Source organism: Pelobates fuscus, chromosome 3, assembly GCF_036172605.1.
Source record: "Pelobates fuscus isolate aPelFus1 chromosome 3, aPelFus1.pri, whole genome shotgun sequence".
In the NCBI taxonomy this organism is placed as follows: domain Eukaryota; kingdom Metazoa; phylum Chordata; class Amphibia; order Anura; family Pelobatidae; genus Pelobates; species Pelobates fuscus.
In genome coordinates this window covers 93228231-93249219 of record NC_086319.1, presented here as the reverse complement: position 1 = coordinate 93249219, position 20989 = coordinate 93228231, and the positions used below count along the sequence as shown (strand labels likewise).

The window sequence follows — 20989 nt, the reverse complement described above, 5'->3', positions numbered from 1 at the left end:
TTTATGATAAATGGGATAAATAGAAAATAATATACAAAGATTAGCAAAGTTTTTTTTGAAAAAAAGAATCTACCTAATATGAATTTAACACACAGCTCATTATTAATAGATTTATATTCTATGTAAAATAACACTGTTGTATACCTTCCATCATTGGTCGGTATGCAGATCAGGGCTGATAGTGGCATTGCCAGTGGCATAACTTGTTACGGATGATGCCCATATCAACGCAGTCTGCCACCCCCCCCAAAAAAAGGGCAGGGTCCTAGTGCCTGTGCACAACATGAGTACATCTAATTATACGCTCTAGAATTGGGAACTAAATTGGGATGGCAGGACAGGACCCCAAAATCAGACTTTATGATTGGACTATGTCTATGTATATAGATAGCTGCAGTAGGAAGTACTTGTATTTAAACCCACGTGCAATGAATTGTAAGCCCTGGGATATCTAGCAAAGTACTTGGTATAAAATGGATATAAATGTGATCTCTACGCACGGCAGACTCCTATGTTTTTTTGGTACTTGTCTGTGTACTCTGTACTGTCTGCATTCCCACAGTTGTACAGTGCTGTAGAATATTTCGGCTCTTTATAAATACCATTAATAATTAATTAATACCCATAATGTTGTAGATGTAATTGTCCATATTGTAGTAATCTCATTGATTGTATTGTCCAAATCTGATTACAGATACCTAGATCCCGGAGCCATAATGTACAGTGTTGTAAGAGCTGCTGTTCCGTAGCTGTGCAATCCTTCATTTGAGAAATGGGAAGTCCCCCTGAACAGCAGGGGGTTATTTGACATTTTCCATTAAGCATTTGTTTTCCTTATAGAGATGCTATGTACAGAGCTCATGATGTCTTGCTGTCTGTAAATCATATGCCTCTGGCTCATGTTCTTGTCGTTTCGCTTTGCTGTAGTACGTGATGCAGTTAATTTGGCTTGAGTACAGCACTGTGTGAGTTCTTTTCAGCCAAATGCTTTAAAATAATTTTTTGCAAAATTCAGATGGGGAAAAAAAGAACAGAAAACATTTTTAAAATGTATTTATACGGAATTTTCTGTAGCTTGATACAGGTTTCCTTCATTCCATACTGTGCTGTATTGGTAAGCATGGCTGAAACTTGTGTACAGTTTTAAGAACAATCTGAATCACCTGGTTATAAGGTAGGACAGGCATGTCCAGGACCAATTATGAGGAAGTCAAACTTTTAAGATCTTGTATGGCACATCTACTTCTACAATAACTTGAGTTTGTATGCTAGTTTGGTTCATGTATTTTCATTAGTGAATCTACTTTAGACTGCTAAACTACATATCCCATCAACTCATGTATTTAGGATAAGCCCATCACTCGAAGCCAAGAGCTCTGAGCCAATGAGCGGTCCAGGGATGGCTGATACTTTTTGGTCCTTGTAAAAGCTGCAATATTCGCTTACATTGTAGTGTCCCAATACAGCTGTATTCCTAACACTATAGTGCCCTCCTCATGGCAATCAAAGGGTTAATAACCTTTAAAAGACATACCCAATTTCAGCTCTAAGGTCCCCCAGTGCTGGCTCTGGCATCATTGCGTGGGGGAACCTAAATCTGTCGAATCAATGGTTTGCTATGGGGTTTTGGAAGGTGCTGGATGTCCACATATATTATTTAATTTTGCGAAACATCAGGAAGCTCTTGTGGTGGCTTTCTGAGCCACAAGAGGCAGTCCTAACATTCGTTTCTCTAAAACTGCAATGTTTTCAGGTTAAGGGGACAGGGACAGTGCACCCAAACCACTACAATGAAATCCAGGTCCAGGTTTCTTTAGTATCCCTTTAATTAATGTGTGTGTGTGTGTGTGTGTATTCCATTCCTGCTAATTTGTTTAGATATTTTACACATCACTCAATCTTTTTGTGTCACTTACTTTTATAGCTTTTATAATTTCCCACACACTGTATATCTTTATACTTTGTATCCTGTATAGGGAGTGCCATAAACACCTGCCTCCTTATCTTATCACTTCAGCAATACTAATTCAGGGCAAGTAACTGACTGATAATGTGAACAAGTACCAGCTTGTTTTACTCTCTTGATTTATATTCCGCAACTGTGGAGGGGGTGAAATAATAAATGCTCTCGGTTTCCTCCTTAGAGTGTAATATTAAATGTCTATTCCTTTTTATAGAAAGATTATTGACTCTAAAACTATACTTGTGTCTAAGTCTAAGACATTAATGCATTGATCTCCTAAAGTTTAAAATAACTTACATGGTAGTTTGGTTATTCAATGGTATTGTCTATTGATCGTTGATTCAAAGAATGAAGTGATTATGGTTCCAGGAGGGCCCTGACCCCCTCCCAGGATAGTTTGTTGAATAGTACGGTATAAGTACGGCACCTGAGCAAAAGAGTCTGGATGCCCTCATAGAGTTAAAGCACATCTAATACAGAGTGGTGCTCATTGGCTGAGTTAAAGAGTTCAGCTCTGCACTACTACCCAGCCCGGCTCAGTGGAGCGAACAGGATTTACCTGCAAGGAAAATCTGAGTCTGAAAGCAAAGGTGCATGTCCCTGGAAGAAACCACTGGTGTTGGGTGCAGTGGTTATGGTGTTTAGAGTATTCCTTTAAGAAAGTCTAAGAAATTGATAAAACCTTTTAGCCAATCATAGCCCTCCGACTGTGTTCAATGAGAGGACTGAGCCGGTTCCTTAATACCAAGCTATGTAGGGGCTTGTGGGATATGTAGTTCAGCACTTACAGCCTGTAGCTGACTAACATTTGGAAAATATTGGCACCAAGTTCGTTTTTTTTATTTAAAGAAAATATTTACATTTAATTTACTCCAGTTATTCTGAAACAAATAATGTTCAAAAGTTGAACATGTTGTTACCCGGCATTCTGAAGGACAACACTTTCAGATTTTATTGACAGCAGTAATAGTTTCAGTTCTTTCACAGGCTTATCAGAGAACACATAGAGTAATTTCTCTAGATGGAGAAATATGGCCTAATCTAATGCTTCATTGTTGTCCTTATCAATAGTACAGCAACCTGCCAGGCAACTGGATAAAGTGAATAAAGATGTACCTCTATTTGCGTCCGTGTTGACATTTTACACAATCTTTTCTAATAACCACACATTCTATATTGTAATCTGCTGATTGTTTTCTTTGTTTTTTTTGTTCAACTCTACATGAAAGTAAAGAAAACCACAATGGTTTTTTTTTTCTTTTTGTATTTAAATAGAATAATAGTTGTATCGATAGTATAATTAAATAAATGTCCTTTTTATTGTTAATCTCTCATTTTCTTGTGCTCATAATGTGTTTCTCTCTCCTCTTAACCTCTTAAGGGTCAATGACGTAAATGTCACAACAAACGACCTTTAAAGATCATATCTCAAAATGGAATTTCTAGCTCGTTTAATGAATGCAGGACTGAATACAGCTGCAAATGCAAAATAAGCAGGACACTCCGTACTAGCACCAGTATAAAAAAAATAAATAATAATACACTCACCTTTAACGTTTGTGCTGTTTATGCATTTACAAAGACATGCAACAGAGAGCCCTTCCCAGATGACGAAGAGACTCCACCAATCAGTGAGAACCCCTCATTTATACCTATGGAAATTGAAACTGTTCAAAGGACAATTTACATCTAATATATAGGATAATGGTGATCTTCTAATCAATTGTGAAATATGATACAACATGATTAACAGGGTGAAATACAATTAAAAATGATTTTAAAAATGGTGTAAAAAATTCAAAGAGAGAAAACAAAACTGCATATTGTGTAATACAGTTTTACACTGGTATCAAGGGAGGATAAGACTGGAAGGAGAGCACTCGCAAGATGGCAATGATATTGAGGCTTGTCTCCACTACAGGGGTATAACTCCAAAGAGTATATCTTCACTCTGTAGATATCTTTTAATATGCACACACAAAAAAGAGAAAATGCAAATAGTGCAATATTGTACAAAACAAATCATTTTAATGGACAAATGCACTTACAAGAAAATTAATAGGGCTTGTCTCCTCTTCAAGTGGACTACAAGCGGGAACCAATCCAAGTTAGATGGCAATACATCAAACAAAACTGGAATGAAACGCAGGATAAAAACTAGAAAATAAAATGTCAAGTAAAATAATATACAAAGTTGAGCAGTATCCAATAATCCAATGCATTTCGGCAGGGTTGGAACTTCCTCAGGGATCACTTTGTCTTTATATTGCTGTTGCATTGCTATTTTTCTTTTAATCTATTTACCCTTCAAGTAAATCATTCACTGTTATAGAATTTTTATTCTTGTATTTCCGTTCAACGAATACTTATTGGTATTACCAAAATATAACATTATATTCAATTCAGTTTTAAGACTTCTAAAATTATACAAATTTTCTCCGTAAACGTCTATTGAACACAAATATAATTATTTTTTTGAGGAAAGGACGATTTTAATCCTTTTGGAGTACAGCATTTAAGTCCTGAACCCAGCGTTTGTGATGTATTATTGTGTTAGGAATACGTGTTTGCATTTTTAACACTATAGTGTTCCTTTAAGGGCAGAGTACCAGAAATGAAAACATAGCTAATTTATAGAATTCTTACAGTTATGCTATTTTGACCTTAATTTTTTTTTATTTGCTTTGAATTCTCACTTTAGTAAATAACATTGTCTATTAATAGATGAGTTTTTATTGTGTGATGGAGATATTTTTATTTTTTTTCTACGCTAAAGTGAATCATTTTGAGTTTTTCAGTCAGTTTTCCAAGTAAACCCACCATGCCACTGACCTCTTGTAGATGTGAGTTGAGCTAAATATATCCCGGCCAAATGACCGTATGACTGTAAAGCCGTATGAGGTTTCACTAACTGTAAGATCCTATGCACTAAAATAAGAGTGCTTTTGACATCAGATAACAACCCGTCGTGTTGATCATGCTGCTTAGCAACACACTGCACGAAGAGGGGGCTATTGGCTTGTTCAAGAATAGTCTAGTGAGAAATGTATATGCATTGAAAGAATGCTGCATTTGTTCTATTATAAGGACACCTTCATCTCACCGTGGCAATGAATAAATAGTATACTGTAACAGTATTTGTGTGCATGCTTTGCAGGGGAAGTAATATCAAGAGCTAAGACTAAGAGGGACAACGGTGTGCTCCATTTTTTTTCTAAGTGCAGTTCGGCTACATTTGTGTACTTGGCTGCATTCCCACAATCACCTCTTCTGTCAACCTAGCTTAGATGTTTTACTATAATAGGTGTCACATTAATTTTTAACATATGCTACTGGTCTCTAAGGCATAATTTTGCGCTGTGCCTAGTGAGGTAGAAGGATTACAATTACTATATTGTAATGTAAATATGCTGTGTTTTTTTTCTTCTTCTGTTTTTACCCCCTTAAGGGGACACTAGTCACCAGAACAACCACAGCTTAATGTAGTTGTGTTGGTGAGTATAATCATTACTTGCAGCGTTTACTTTGCCCCCTAGGGACACCTCCAAGTGGCCACTCCTCAGATGGCCACTGGAGGTGCTTCCTGGGGCAGTGCTGCACAGTAGGGAGCACTGCCATTCAGCGTCTCCACGCTCTACATGGGGCGCTGAATTTTCCTCATAGAGATGCATTGATTAAGGATCGGGGCAGTGCCAGCATTGGCGGACCCGCACGGCACTGGAAATAAGGTGAGTTTTCACCTTTTCTAATAGGGCTAAGGGGGAGCAAGCCACCTAAATGGTCAACAAAACACTATAGGGTCAGGAATACATGTTTGTGTTCCTGACCCTATAGTGTTCTGTTAAAGTTTTCTAGATGTCCTGAAAATGCTCTTCATTGACGCCATCTAGTGGTGAAAATGTGCAAGTTTGCTTGCTAACAGAAATTTATAAATGTGTTAGGACATGCCAATAGTCAGATAATTTTTACCTGTTGTGTTTTCTAATAACTCTTGATTTTAATTTTTTTTTGCTGTTGACAAGCTCTCCTGATTTCTTTCAGTTGACCTGATCTCAGAAATTAGGGAAACGCTGAATGCACACACGGGGCGAGTTTTACTCCATCCATGTGCAAGGTACAGACATAAATCCACTAATCCTGTGCTTCAAGGGGAAACCCTTCCGTCAGGCATTCAGTTACAAAACTATTACAGCTTCTGTGCTAAACCGTCTATTACTGGAAATGGCGATAAGGCGTTCTGGGATTCCATAATTAGTTTCTGGCAAATCATAAACTATAATTATTAATTTCTTATTTTTTTCATTTTGATTGTCTTGACACATGGTTTAAAACGGTTAATATCAAGATTTTAGAGGGAAATTGCTTTGTGTAGTGCTTCCGAACCCATTGTTATAGTGTCATTTGATCTGAAAACAGAGCTGTGACTTAAGCGGTAAAAGGGGTTAAATATTTCCAATGCTGAGGCCCCAGAGGAAGGAAGGAAAAGCATGGGGGGGACAGCACGTAACTCCAATTGGGACTCATTTACACTACCTGTCTTCTTTTACATTTCAGCCAAACTTACCATCCTGTGAATGGAAACAAAGCTGTAATGTATTGTAGGAAACGCTCTGTGCAAATTTCCACTAACAAAATAGATTTTCCGGCGGCAAATGCACAGAGAAGTAAACTCCCGCTTTCCTTTAACCAGTTCAGTGTGTGTTTGTATGTCTGTGTGTCTACAGAGAACAATGATTGGGTTGGCGACTCACCCCTCTGATCTGCTGGGGAGAGGGATTTATCTTCCACTGTAATCAACTATTGGGAAGGTATATGGAAAACAGATGTATATGGTGTTAGCAGTATAACTGTACTGTTGGGTATTTCAGTTGCTGTTATTGGATACAGCCCGGCAGTTTGTTCTGAAACAGGAGTGATTGTACATTTTGTATGATCTTGCGTATTTAATTTGAGGGCCATGTATCCTTTAGAAAAATACTAAAAATTATTAGTTGGTAAACGAGGCTATTAAATGCCAAACTGGGCTTCAGAAGCCACATTGCTGCTTCTGTCGTAGATCCCCATTCGTTGACCAATGCCATGCTCCCATTATTTGTACACTTTGAGCTATTGTCAGAATTGCAAACATTGCCTAAACCATGAACATTGTAACTGTTCTCCATTTATATTTGCAACAATGTCTTGCTAGGTGAATCTACAGTATTGGATATTCTGTAAAAACTATTTTTATATATATTTGAATTCATTTCTCAATTTAACCCTAGTTACACTAGTCAATTCCCATAGAATGTATTTAAAATTAGATAATCAACTGGCTCTTGGAACACGAAGTAAATTCTACAACAAATGTCCATGCAACTGTTTAAATGCCACAAGAAGATCATGCTTAAAGTGGAGGGAGGATATTATTATTATTTTTTTTAATATGTAATGCAGATAATTTTGGATTTCATTTATTATGAGTTAACTTTGTTTTTGTTTTTTTTTATATACAGACATAAACCATCACAGCCGTCCCGTAGCCAGTAGACCTTGCTACACGTTTCTTCACTGTGGCCAGGAGAGGAGGCTTGTCTTGTCCCGTACAGAGTCTCCACGCTTCCACTGCCAAGCCAAAGGCAAAAATATCCGTCTAGACACTCATGGAAGGAAAGCCATTCGGCGTAATAGCTTTTGCAATGGGATTACATTTACCAGTCGACCCATACACCTCTATGAAAAAGTACGGCTGAAGCTGGTATCGGTTCACCATGGATGGAGCGGGGCGTTGCGTTTTGGATTTACCATTCATGATCCAGCACAGATGAAGCCAGAAGACATACCCAAATATGCATGCCCAGATTTGGTTACCCGACCTGGGTATTGGGCTAAAGCTTTGCCAGAGAGATTTGCACAGAGGGACAATATATTGGCATTTTGGGTTGACCGACATGGGAGAGTCTTCTACAGTGTCAATGAAGAAGAACCCATACTATTTCATTGTGGAGTAAAAGTTTCTAGCCCACTGTGGGCACTGATTGATGTGTATGGTATTACCCAGGAAGTCCAGATATTAGGTATGTAACCAGTAGCCTGCTACAATTTATACTGTGCATGGGAATAGTTGTCTGTTAGTCTTTAAATTCCTGTTGGTGCTCATTATGAGCCTCCAACTGCTTTTAGATTGTTGATCCAGCTAAACTCTTCTCAGTTAAAGGAACAATATAGGGTCAGGAACACAAACATGTATTCCTGACCCTATAGTCCCCCTTATACCCTAAATATAGTATAATCTTACCTTTATTCAAGTCTGCTGCTGCCGGCTCTGACCCTGATCTGCCTGCTTGGATGGTATCATCAGAAGTGGTGATGCTTTACCATACAAAAACATTGGATTGGTTGAGAAGGAAGCAGATCAGGGGCAGAGCCAACACAAACAAACAAACACAGCCCATACCAATCAGCATCTCCTCATAGAGATGCATCTCTATGGGGAAATTCAGTGTCTCCATGCACCTCTAGTAGCTATCTGAGGAGTGACCACTGGAGGTATCCCTAGGCTGTAATGTAAACCCTGCCTTTTCTCTAAAAAAAAAAGGTGTTTACTGCAAAAAAGCCTGCAGGGACTGACTAGACTCACCAAAACAAATACATTAAGCTGTAGTTGTTCTGTTGACTATAGTGTCCCTTTAAGTAGACAAATGCATTTTGAAATTACAATATTTAAGAAAAGGAAACCTTTTTAAGAATACAAAAATGGTGGAAGACTGAGCGGTAATGTACAGATTACTTTACTTCCCCCTCTGGAAGATTATTTCAAATAAACCATAAAGAGATTATCAGAAAAAAATATTCATACAAAATAAGATAAATTCGTCTGAGATGTTAGTGGATCAATTTCAGTGGCTCCCTAAGCATTGTAACCATTAGAACACAGCACTACAGAATTTTCTGGCGCTTTATAAATAATAATAACATTGTATTTGTTATGGCGCAATGCAATATATGTCAGGTTAAATAAATATTTTCGACAGCTAGTCATTGTCATATATGTAACTGTAGATGTGTGTGCGGATGCAATTGGAGCCAAAAGAAATAATCATTTATTTAGCAATCACCAGAATTTCCAGCCCACCTCTGTCCATTCTTCTCTGGTTAATCTAGTTAAAGGACCACTCTAGGCACCCAGACCACTTCAGCTTAAATGGACACTATAGTCACCTGAACAACTTTAGCTTAATGAAGCAGTTTTGGTGTATAGAACATGCCCCTGCAGCCTCACTGCTCAATCCTCTGCCATTTAGGCATGTGACTTGCACAGCCTTCCATAAACACTTCCTGTAAAGAGAGCCCTATTTAGGCTTTATTTATTGCAAGTTCTGTTTAATTAAGATTTTCTTATCCCCTGCTATGTTAATAGCTTGCTAGACCCTGCAAGAGCCTCCTGTATGTGATTAAAGTTCAATTTAGAGAAAGATATACAATTATTTAAGGTAAATTACATCTGTTTGAAAGTGAAACCAGTTTTTTTTTTTCATGCAGGCTCTGTCAATCATAGCCAGGGGAGGTGTGGCTAGGACTGCATAAACAGAAACAAAGTGATTTAACTCCTAAATGACAGTGAATTGAGCAGTGAAATTGCAGGGGAATGATCTATACACTAAAACTGCTTTATTTAGCTAAAGTAATTTAGGTGACTATAGTGTTCCTTTAATGAAGTGGTCTGGGTGCCAGGTCCCTCTAGGATTAACCCTTTTTATTATAAACATAGAAGTTTCAGAGAAACTGCTATGTTTATAATAGGGTTAATCCAGCCTCCAAATCCTCTAGTGGCTGTCTAAATGCTTTCCTATGAGACCGGCTGAATGCGCGCGCAGCTCTTGCCGCGCATTCAGCCGAAATGAAGGATCGGAGGCGGAGAGGAGGAGGAGAGCTCCCCGCCCGGCGTTGGAGATAGGTAATTGTTTAACCCTTTACTCTCCCTAGAGCCCGGCGGGAGGGCGTCCCTGAGGGTGGGGGCACCCTCAGGGCACTATAGTGCCAGGAAAACGAGTGTTTTCCTGGCACTATAGTGGTCCTTTAATCAAAATGGTTTACATGCGCCCATCAGTTCCTTCCTAATCATAACTTTTGTACACTGTTAATGTTTGTTTGTTGTGACATTTAAGCAGCTGCTTATTACATTTGTTGAGGTGTTACGTAGAATCTTTGATGTGGCTGTGAATGGGTTAATCATATTTTAGTGGATTTCATGGCCGACTCATTTTTCCTAGTTCCCAGGTATGGCTATATCACAGCAGACAGATGGCAAATATCTGTGCCCGTCCATTAACTGCTTTCATTGAGTGGCTTCTTTTTTTTTTAAGATTTCTATTTATATTGCTGAAAGGACAATTTAAAACAAATTAAGCGCCTTGTAATCTGATGTAACATTCCAATGGTTGGTTCCACTATGATCCCTCTGCCCCCGCCACACTCATACACACAGTGCCTAACTGCTAGTCATCATTACTGCTGTACTACTTTATATCTTGTTTCTCTCATAAGAGACTCTTTAGGGCCTCTTGCCTTGCATTCCTCTGTTATCGGACAGAGTTTTTAGAAAGTCCAGCACTTGACCCTCCAGAGAAACTCCAGCTTCCCATCTTATCACTGAATGTAGGAGTGATCCAATTCACTTTTTAACAATCTTGGAAACTTACAGCCATAAAAAAAAAAAAATCAACAAATTGGCTCATTCAGACAAGAGACTGAATCCTGTGTGCTTTAATTTAGTTATGATGCCAGCTTAAGGTAATGTAAAAATGTATGTACCGGCAACCCTTTCTCAACAGATAAACCCTTATGGTTTTGACTTTGCGGTAAACTGTGTATAGAACAGGATTTGTTTATCAGTTACTCTGAAAGATGTTTACAGCATCATTCCTAGAATGCTTTGCAAAATAAACATTTTCAGGGATATGATTGATTTTTTGCGCATGCAACATCATCAAGGATCTGGCTGAGCAATTCCAGCCAATCTTTTTTTGTATTTTTGTATTTTTTTTATTATTTTATCTTCTTTTTTTTTTTTTTTTGTAGAAGGCAATTTAAGGGTTTATTTACCCTCTATTTAACGTCGTGATTTCTTTAGGTAAAAATAATTCTCTAGTGTAAATGACTGTTAAATTCACAAGTTCATCAAGCCCACCTCTGAGAGAGATAGATGTATGAGGCAAAAATATGGTTCTTTGTTGAGCTCATTTGCATAAGTCTATCCAGAATCCCTTGCAGTAGTGAGAGCACTGTTGAAGTGAGATTTCTGTGGGAAAAGAAAGTCTTATGGCTTGACTGGTGTGTGTATTTGTGTTTAGCAATGTATTAACTATATATCTCAATATATAGATATATAGACATCTACATATGTATGTAAAAATTCCTGATCATTTTTAATATTTTCAGAAATCCTGACATTCACTATATTACATTTTATTTAAATATTTTCTTCTTGCCATATACATGTAGTGTAAAGGTCACAGTTTAATATAAATTCATTGAACACTTCTCAAAGCTCAGCATGCCACGTTGACCTGGAGACATTTGGACATCATTGAGTCCAAGCTATTACCCCAGGATAGTTTTTAGTAGACAAATGTCACAAATAACCCACTGCTCCTAATAATAACTGTGACTTATTCAAAGATTGTTAAAGTTTAGCCCTCCACTTCTTTTGTTGGCTGGGACTGATGAGTTGAGTTGGTGTCTGGCTGTATGGTGGCAGCAGGCCAGCACCGGCACAACGGAAGCTTTTACAGATTTTCTTATCCTTTTTTTTTTTTTTTTTATCCTTTTGAAAATTCTCTGTCACTTGAAACTCCCTTTCTGAGTAATGAGACTGTCCGTAAATAGGGATCGTAAAATTGTTGATGCTATATGTGTCTTTGCAGTTGACTATCATGAAGTCTTAAGAGGTCAGGTGAAAAGCCTTAATCCTACACCCACCATTAGTGTCATGTTTATCATGTCCGGAGTCTCTGCCCCTCCCGAAAGCATCTTGTGCTGTCATTCAGATTACAGAGAGTTTGAGACTCTCTTGTCCCTGCAATTTGTACATTAGCTCATAGGATTGCCTGTTATGGTATGGTCTAATGGCGTGTCATCACGTCAGTAAATTGACCTCTATAGGTACGACTAGGCCGAATCAGTAAGTCTTAATACAAATTAAATTACAGCAAGCTTTTGGGTTTCTTTCTCCTAAATCCGATTCCACATGGAATCAATGACCATATTTACTCAAAATAGGAACATTTTATCTGTTTGCGTGCTGTTGCTACCTTGACGACAATGAAATACTTGTTTGTGCAATTCCTCAAGATTTACGATTGCCGTAGTAAAAAAAAATAAATATATCCACTGGCAGCAGTAAAGCTTGGAGATGCACAGTTAATCGGATTTGAACTCATTAATAGAGTAGCTCTCATGCAAGCAGTGTTAATGTTGCCTTAAATGGAGTATTTTGTTTCTAAAGCCCTGTAAGCTCTATTTTTTTTCTGGCTAATCCTCCTTCAAAAGGGGCCATTGCTGGCACTATAACTGCTTTATCTCATTGATGTGATAGAACCTGGATGCCAGTGGGATGGGGCAGAGGGGGCAGGCCAGTGATCACAAACTGAGTGGACCTGCCCAGAAATGGGTGAGTCTACCCACTTTACTGGCTGGTCAGCTTGGCATGAACACACACCGGGCTGCCTGCCTTTCATGTTAGGTCAGCCCACTGAGTGAAGACCATACAGCAACCAAAAAACGGGAGGCCAGGGATGTTGGGCCATGACTCGAAATTCAGGACTGTTTTGCCAGATTGGAGACAGTTCGGCATATCGCAACTCCTGCTGTAAATCTAGGAGTCAACAGTCTGGATTAACGTGTATTAGGATAATTAGAAAATTAGGATTTGTTTTTTTTTTTCACCCTGGTGAAGGTGTAAGTGCCTCTTTAAAAAGTGAAGGTAAAAAAAATCTGAATCTGCCTATAAAGTAGCAAAATGCAGACTCTTTGTAAGTAGACTTTGAAAAAGAACAGAGCTATTGGAATGAAATTTCCCAGGATTTGGGCTCGTCACAAAATGTAAACCGTGCCTGAAAGAAACTACGACACCCCCTCTTCTTATAAGAGGGGGGGCCTTTTTGGCATATGATCTTCAAAACTTAAGCAGCACTAGGATTCCACTTTTTATTCAAGAACTTACATTTATCTAAACTATGCATTTATGTTTATTTTACAATATTGTGATATTGTTTTGGCATTTGTTTATGCAGTAGCAAAATATTTTAAGTAGAATTTTCCTGGCTTGCACTGTTTACACAAGTCAACCCTCTTTTTATAAATCAGGGTAAAACGTCTGGCCATAAAAGGCTGTTTGAAAAAAAATGGTGGGTCTTGTCACAGAGCGAATGCTTACGATTTCTCCATAGATAGGCACGCGCTTTATAGTGATTGAATAGTTTGTTGCACTTTCAACCTATCCTTCGCTTTATATGGGGGGGAGGAATAAATAAATAAATAAATAAAATATGGAGTAAAAACGTTGCTCAAATTGGAATCTGCTGCAACCCGTCCCTCTGGGTTGCAAACAATATTCTCCAGTTATGACTAACCTTTGGCACTGCAGCTGCTGTGGACTACTTTTCCCATGATGCTTCGTCAGCATGGGAAATATAATCTGAAAATATGATGTGCCAAAGGTTAGCTATCTCTTCTATTTTTAGTAGAAAGATGCTTATCTGTGAAATGTGGCTTTGTTTATTGAATTGACACAAAAATGATTTGCCTGCTTGGAGAATTTGTCTCCTTTCATGGTAAACAATGTTATAGATCACTCGGAAAAAAAGCACACTTTTTATTTAAGTTCACATTGTTCTGTAAGAGTTGTAGAAGTTAATCTATTAGAAATAAATAATGTTTTAAAGGACCACTGTAGTCACCCAGACCACTTGATCTCAATGAGTTGGTCTAGATGCAGAGGTCATCTTAACTCCGCACTGTAAAACCAGACAGCCACTAGAGGCACTTCTGCTATACCGACCAAGTAAAACTGTCACATGACACGTAAACTTGTAGGAACGCATTGGATCCATGCGAGCAGCACCGAGGTAGTCTCAGCACTGGGAAAAGGTTTTGAAAACCCTTTGTAATGTTGATGGTAAAAACATAAGGGGAAGCCGGGTTTGACTAGACACAGGTTCCTATCTTGGAACGAAGTACCGAACGCTATAGTGTTCCTTTAAAAGTGGTGTAATCCCCACAGAACCCAATGAAACTTCCTATTTGTTAGCTCCACTTCTAAAATGTTGTCTTCTTATACCTTCCCCTTGATTGCCCTTGTGTACCTATTTTAGTTTGTCCTCCTTTACTCATCTCAATTTGTTGTATCAATTTGGGAGTGAACCCACAATGATTATTTAATATCATTTACATGATCGAGTAAAACTAGGAAAAGATCTGTGGATTATTAGACGACGAGTTACTGGTTTCTGCAGTAAGTGCTCACACACCCTTAACTTCAGATCTAAATTATTAATTGTATTTCTTTTACATAAGCCTACTCAAGCCACTGGCCTAAAAGGAAAGGTTTGAAATACAGATCTGTGATATAAAGCAGCTGTCATGCTCCTGTCTGCTGTTCATTTATCACAGTACTATAAAAGGGATATTAAAATGAACACAATGCACACAATAATCTAATACACTGTCCTGTCAGTGCTTGTGAAACTTAACACATGATAAGTTACAATGTGTATTTTATTTTTATTTTTTTGGTTATTTGCTTCAGAATTTGAGTTCAAAAAGTCCTTATGTGTCTTAACTCTCTTACAGACAGTATGTTTGCCGAGACTATGCTCCCAGGTCGACTCAGCAGTCCACGACTTAGCACATGCCTGCCTCAAACCAGCCATGATTCAGCCAACTTCAACAACAATGAACTGGAGAACAACCAGGTGGTGGCCAAAATTGCCAACTTGAACTTGGGTCGCTTGCCATCTCAGACAGATAACCATGCCATCCCATGCTGCCCAAACAGACGGCAACGTACACAAGGAATGCCCACATTATTAGACATGGAGCTACATTTTCACTCCACTCGGGGCTCGGACATCACCCTCTCACCAGACCGAACAGTGGCATATACCAACTGGCAGGAAAGCCACAGGACTATTGTTTTCACAGAGCGGCCAGTGCACATCGGCGAGACTCTGTTTCTAGAGACAGGTCAGTTGCCATTGCCTTACTATGGCTCCCTCTCCTTTGGAATCACCTCTTGTGATCCTAGTACATTAAGGACCTATGACCTTCCATCCAACCCAGACTACCTTTTGGATAGGAAGGAGTATTGGGTGGTTCAACAAGGTTTATTCACGCTCAGTAATGGGGATATCCATAGTTTTTCATTTCTTCCCAGTGGTGAGGTTCATCATGGCATCAATGGCAACAGTCGAGGTATGCTGATGTGTGTGGACTCATCCCAGCCACTTTGGGTGTTTTTCTCTATCCATGGGATTGTCAACCAACTAAGGCTCATGGGTAGGTATACTGCATGCTTTTCTTATTATAGATGTACCATGGATATAATGTATATTTTAAATATGTATTTTATAAATATATTTTATATATTCTTTGTTGTAAACCTAAAAATGCTTAGAACTGTTGAGGAACCCTGTCAACATTCTAAAGTCGTGCCCATACTATTCAATATTTTACTCCCAGGTTGAAAATCTGGAGGACTTAGCTTGCACAGTTCCTATAACGCTTGCAGTGGCTGGAGTCTGGCTATTAATACATAGTCCAAAATAATGGTGGACTCACAACTGTACCAGTGTGGTGGAAATGTCCTTATTTGAAACCCCTTGCCCACCTTCCTAGATTTTTTTTTTCTTCACTCTCCAAAACAGTTACAGAAAATCTGAGAAAGAGCAAGTCAATGTGTTTGTGCAAAAGTACTTTAAACTCTGGTTTACCAGTAGAATTGGCCGTTAACTTGTCAAATATGCGTGCCAGATTGAAAGAGCCCATTTTCCAGTCACTGCATGTCACCACTGACTCGTATTCTGTCACTGGAACCATCCCTATTCATACCCTATTTCATACTTGCCACTGTTTAGAGCATGGGTCGTCAACCTGGTCCCTACCGCCCACTAGTGGGCGTTTCAGGATTCCAGGTGGGCGGTAGGGATTTCCAGGTTGATCGGGCGGGCGGGCGCGAGCCGGCGGTACCCGTGCGACTGGGTACCGCCGTGACCATTTGCGGCCCCGGCCCGCGCGGCAAACCGCCGGGGCCGCCTTCCAAAGTGTCCATCGGGTGGCCCATGCTGTCAGGGCCACCCGATGGATGCGGATTGTAAGGGGGCCCGGTCAGCGCTGGGCGCTTTAACAGCGCGACCGGGCCCCCTGTGATGACATCAGAGCTGGGAGGAAGTGATTCCCCGGTCACTCCTCCCAGCTAAAACTGAGAGCCGCGCGGGAGGAAGCAGAGGGAGTCAGAGTGGGAACTCTGACTCCCATCCAACTGAGCCACCACTGGACCCCAGCAAAAGTCACCCTCCTGCACCTTAAAGGTAGGAAACAGGAGGGTGACTTAAATATAATGTTTGTGTGTGTGTTTGTAGGTATGTCTTGTGTGTGTGTGTATGTCTTGTGTGTGTGTGTCTGTCTGTATGTGTCTTTGTATGTATGTCTTGTGTGTGCATGTGTCTGTATGTATGTATGTATGTGTGTCTTGTCTTTGTATGTATGTGTCTGTGTATGTGTAAGGAAATTTTTTCAACCAAAAAGATGCATTAGTGGGCGGTAGGTAAAAAAAGGTTGACTACCACTGGTTTAGAGCGACTATATCTAATGTATATCGTATGAGGTATAACTTGTGGGCCACCAGACTATTGCAGAGTTGCCCATGGTCTTCTATCGGAAGAGCTACATATAGATTGTTGCTGCATATTGGTTATTTGCCAAAAATATCCATGTATAGCAATGTTTATATAATGTAATCCAGCAACAGTAAGCAGAATCTAAATCCTATATATAGGTCACATGATGAATCATAAATCAATTATTGATGTGAAAATGTTCCTTGTGTTTTTTGTATTTAAGTAAATTCTTTCCTTCACGTGCAACAGTGTAAAATTAAGGCATCCTATAAATCTGCTTGTAGTATCTCATGTGTAATGACATTGCATGGTATGTTGCATGGAGAGAAGCAAATTTGCTGTGTTCCCGATGTGGGGGAGGCTTTTGTGGTTTTTTTAATTTCCTCTCGGCAATGAATATCATGAGACAAAGTGTGTTTCCCAAGACCTTAGGATAGATTGTGTGCCCTGTGTCTGAAACAGCTTCCCGACTCTTGAGAGAACGTCTTCTGTGTGGGATGTCACACAATGTGCTGGCTGCTTATTCACTTAAACAGATGGTCGTTGTTCAAAGCAAGCAGTTAGTGGGAGAACCAATGTGGGAGCTGATGTGGGGGTATGCAATGTGTGTCTATATGTGTAGACCTGGTGGTTTTTGGGTCATACCACTTATTACTCTCCGTCAGCTACTTCTGTATTCCAAGAATAGATGGGAAATATATCAAACCAAACAAACAAAGGTTCAAAGTGGTTAAAACATGCAGTTTGGCAATTTTCTAAATATATATCTGTAAAATAACACAAATCTACACATGGCAGTCATTTGTGCTCTTGCTCTGATTGTAGTCTAAAACCTTTGAGATAGTTAAAAATAATACAATTGGACCGCAAATACATAGGGTATATTATGACTTTGCATGGTGACTGATGTATCTGTAGTCTACAAATGACAATAATGGTTACTCCCTTAAAATGTATTTTTCAAAAAAAAAAAACATTTATTTATACAACTTGTTCTATTTTTTTTTCTTGCAGGTGTTGTACAGTCTAATGTTCTTTCACCTTCTGGTTCTCCAAGTGGATCTCAATATGACAGTGATTCGGATATGGTGTTTAGCGTAAACCGTTCCTCTTCAGCCTCTGAGTCCTCTCTTGGTACGTGTTAAGCACTGGAATTGACTAGTAAGGACAAAGTGGGAGGCTTATAAAAGTTTAAGTTGGCTAAATGTCTAAAAGTGGCACAATCACAATAGAATCTGGAATTCTGTGGACAAATTCCACTGCTTTCCAGGGTCTCACTATTTCAGATTATTCTTAATTTTCTATTGGCAACAATGTTCTTCACTTAAGAGCTAAAGTTGTCATGACAGGCTCCCTTTAAATGGATATGATGTCTGTCTCCCTACATTTGGGAATCTCAAACATGGTTCCCAATTAAAACATTTAATCCCCTAAAGTGCATCGGTTGCCAATTGAGGTTTTGCTGATGTCTTTAGAAACTGACTGGATATTTTATTTATATTTTTTCTTCAAAAAGTATAATCGTTGTTAGAGATGTTAGATTTAATCCAGGTACTTCAGCCAAACCAGTTAACCCAGCCAAACTGTGCTCTATGTGCCAATTCCAACAAAGGTCTTTATCCGCATGACCAAAATTCACCTCTCTGTCTTTTTCATTGTTCTAAAGATGCCAGGACATTTTATTTTCAGTTGATATGGTGGAATAAATGTATTTTGATGAACATTTCTTACTTTTAGTCAGCTGATAATAGGTACTGTCAGTGAGGAGAGGATTTAGGGAGGGCCATAGATTTAGGTTACCAGAAGGTTTGAAGTTCCTGCTAAGCGAGGTCTATCCACCTCTTCGGTAATGTTCAAGTTTTCTGTTTCTCCTCTTATTTTTCTAACCGTATTTTTTATTTTATTTTAGTGACTGCTCCAAGTTCTCCTTTGAGCCCTCCAGTGTCTCCAGTATTTGTTCCACCAGAACCCCAGGGAAACAAAGATGGAGAGTGTGCCGTGTGCTTTGACAATGAGGTTGAAACCGTGATCTACACCTGCGGACACATGTGCCTCTGCAGTAGCTGTGGAATGAAGCTGAAGAGGCAGGTCAATGCCTGCTGTCCTATCTGCCGGAGGGTCATCAAAGATGTTATCAAAACATACCGTCCGTAAAATGCTGGGAGTCAGAATAGTACATAGGAATATTTTTTTTTTTTTTCTTTCTTCAATGCTGACTTTTCTGAATTTTAAAAAGAAAAAGAATTTCAGGGAATTTTCCCTTTATGGAAATTGTGCTTTATAATGTTTGGCTCTGGGATTTACACTATGAAGACCATTATTAGTCATTGTCAGCGGAGGATAAGTCATTAAATCTGGTACAGGGTTGTAAAGCCATTTGTCACAATGTGTTGGGAACTGAAAGTAACAGTTGCAGAGATGCCTTTACTCAGGGGTGCAACTAGACCAAAATGTATCCCACTCTGCCCCTAAAAATTTAACAAACTTAACAATTTTGCTGCCAGTATATGCTGAAATCAGGTGGTAGTGCCTTCTCATGTTGCAAGCCAGGCACACACTGTATTTGGTATTGCCTCCTTCTACATAAAATCACTTTCCACATTAGTTAAAAGAGATGCTTTCTCTGCTGCTATGGCAACAAACCTACCTTCAATAGCATAGTAACCACCCATGTCCAGCTATTCGGAGTTCCTTTTCTAGTGCCCAGTATCTATAGGACCCAAAGGAAGAGCTTACTCTCAAATTGCACCACTAGTCACGTGACCTTTAAATTTGCATTTAGATGATAAACTAACTGGATGACCAACCCCAGATATTAGATTGAAATGGTTTATTAAACACTCCAATCTTGTGATTTCTTTCTTCAGTTATTCAGTGAAAGTGTGAATTTGTGCAAAATTTAACGTGATTTAAATAATTTACTGGGAAACGTAGCCATTCAAAACTAAAAGGGATGATGTTGCTATCTCTGTCTTTTGTTATAGACCCTTCCTTCATCTGAGTAGGTAAATCAATAACATTTACCACTACATATTCCACAGACCTTGAAATATTCTGACTGAAGAAGCCACATGTTTCTTATTAATAAAGATTTATTTAAAAAAAAAAAATAATAATAAGTTCTGTTTGGTTATCCTATACATGTTTTGAGATCATCAGAGACCTTGTTGAACTCTTATTTCCTGTGATCCTTGGATGGCAATATCAAAAAATATATAAATCTTAGTAGCCCTTGCACATGTATTTTTTTATGATGAATTCAGGATCATGGGAGGTTACAGTTCTTGACATTTACACGTGGTATCTTTTGTACGCAATGCTTGTAGTTACTTTAATTGTGTCATTTGTATACATTTAACTGTAAATTTCTGAGAGTAATGGCTGTAACTTACTAGTTCCATATTTGATTATAATACAGAATTAAAAGTGGTGACAGTACTGTTATAGGTTTAGAACTGATTCAATAATTTAAACAATATCAGATTTAATCGGCTATTTAATGTTGGTATTACCTGTAGTGCTTGCAAATCGTGCACCGTTTGACAACACAAGTGTAATTTGTGTACTGCAAAAAAACCAACCAGTTTTTTGTGTATAAATAAGATTTTGCACGAGTCTGTAACTTCAATGACTACTTTTGTTCAAACAGGTTTTTTTTTCTACCTTTCCTTTATACTAACTTACTCTGTGTGATCTAGATTCTGCCCATGACCAGCACATAGTCATTTTGTCCTCAAGTGACGTGTCTATTTATAAATAATCCTTCCTAGTAAAGGTAGCGGGAACCTTTCAATCAACAATTATTCCACATATGGAACAGTGTAATGTTAAGAAGAAAAAAAAAGATGCAATACATATTATGGGTCACCCAATTGTTTTATCTTACGGACGTACAGACTGAAGTTTGCAGTTATAGCATATATGCTATATTTTACAATGATAGAAACCTTTGTGCTTTAACCTGTAAGAGTCGTCACCATCACAATTCTAAAATTGGAACATTCTGTTTAGACTTAAATCGTTTTCTAAATTGAATGTTCCACTTCTCCCACTTTAACGCGTCTATTGGAACAAATGTACTTGGTGCTTTTACAATACTAAGAGGTTTTGCAAGATTCTGTATCGTTTCAGGTTTATATTGCTGTTCAAA

The 20989-nt window shown here is 38.6% G+C and overlaps 1 protein-coding gene across 1 annotated transcript in view; it reads left to right on the top strand.

The window, feature by feature from the left end:
* NEURL1B (neuralized E3 ubiquitin protein ligase 1B) overlaps positions 1 to 19961 on the top strand; it is a 62194-nt gene extending 42233 nt beyond the window's left edge. Inside the window, exons 2-5 of the mRNA XM_063447361.1 lie at positions 7459 to 8019; positions 14795 to 15499; positions 17854 to 17973; positions 18749 to 19961. Coding sequence (XP_063303431.1) covers positions 7459 to 8019; positions 14795 to 15499; positions 17854 to 17973; positions 18749 to 18993 — 1631 coding nt within the window. The 3' untranslated portion in view covers positions 18994 to 19961. The remainder of the gene's footprint in view (positions 1 to 7458; positions 8020 to 14794; positions 15500 to 17853; positions 17974 to 18748) is intronic.
* Positions 19962 to 20989: the final 1028 nt, after the last annotated feature.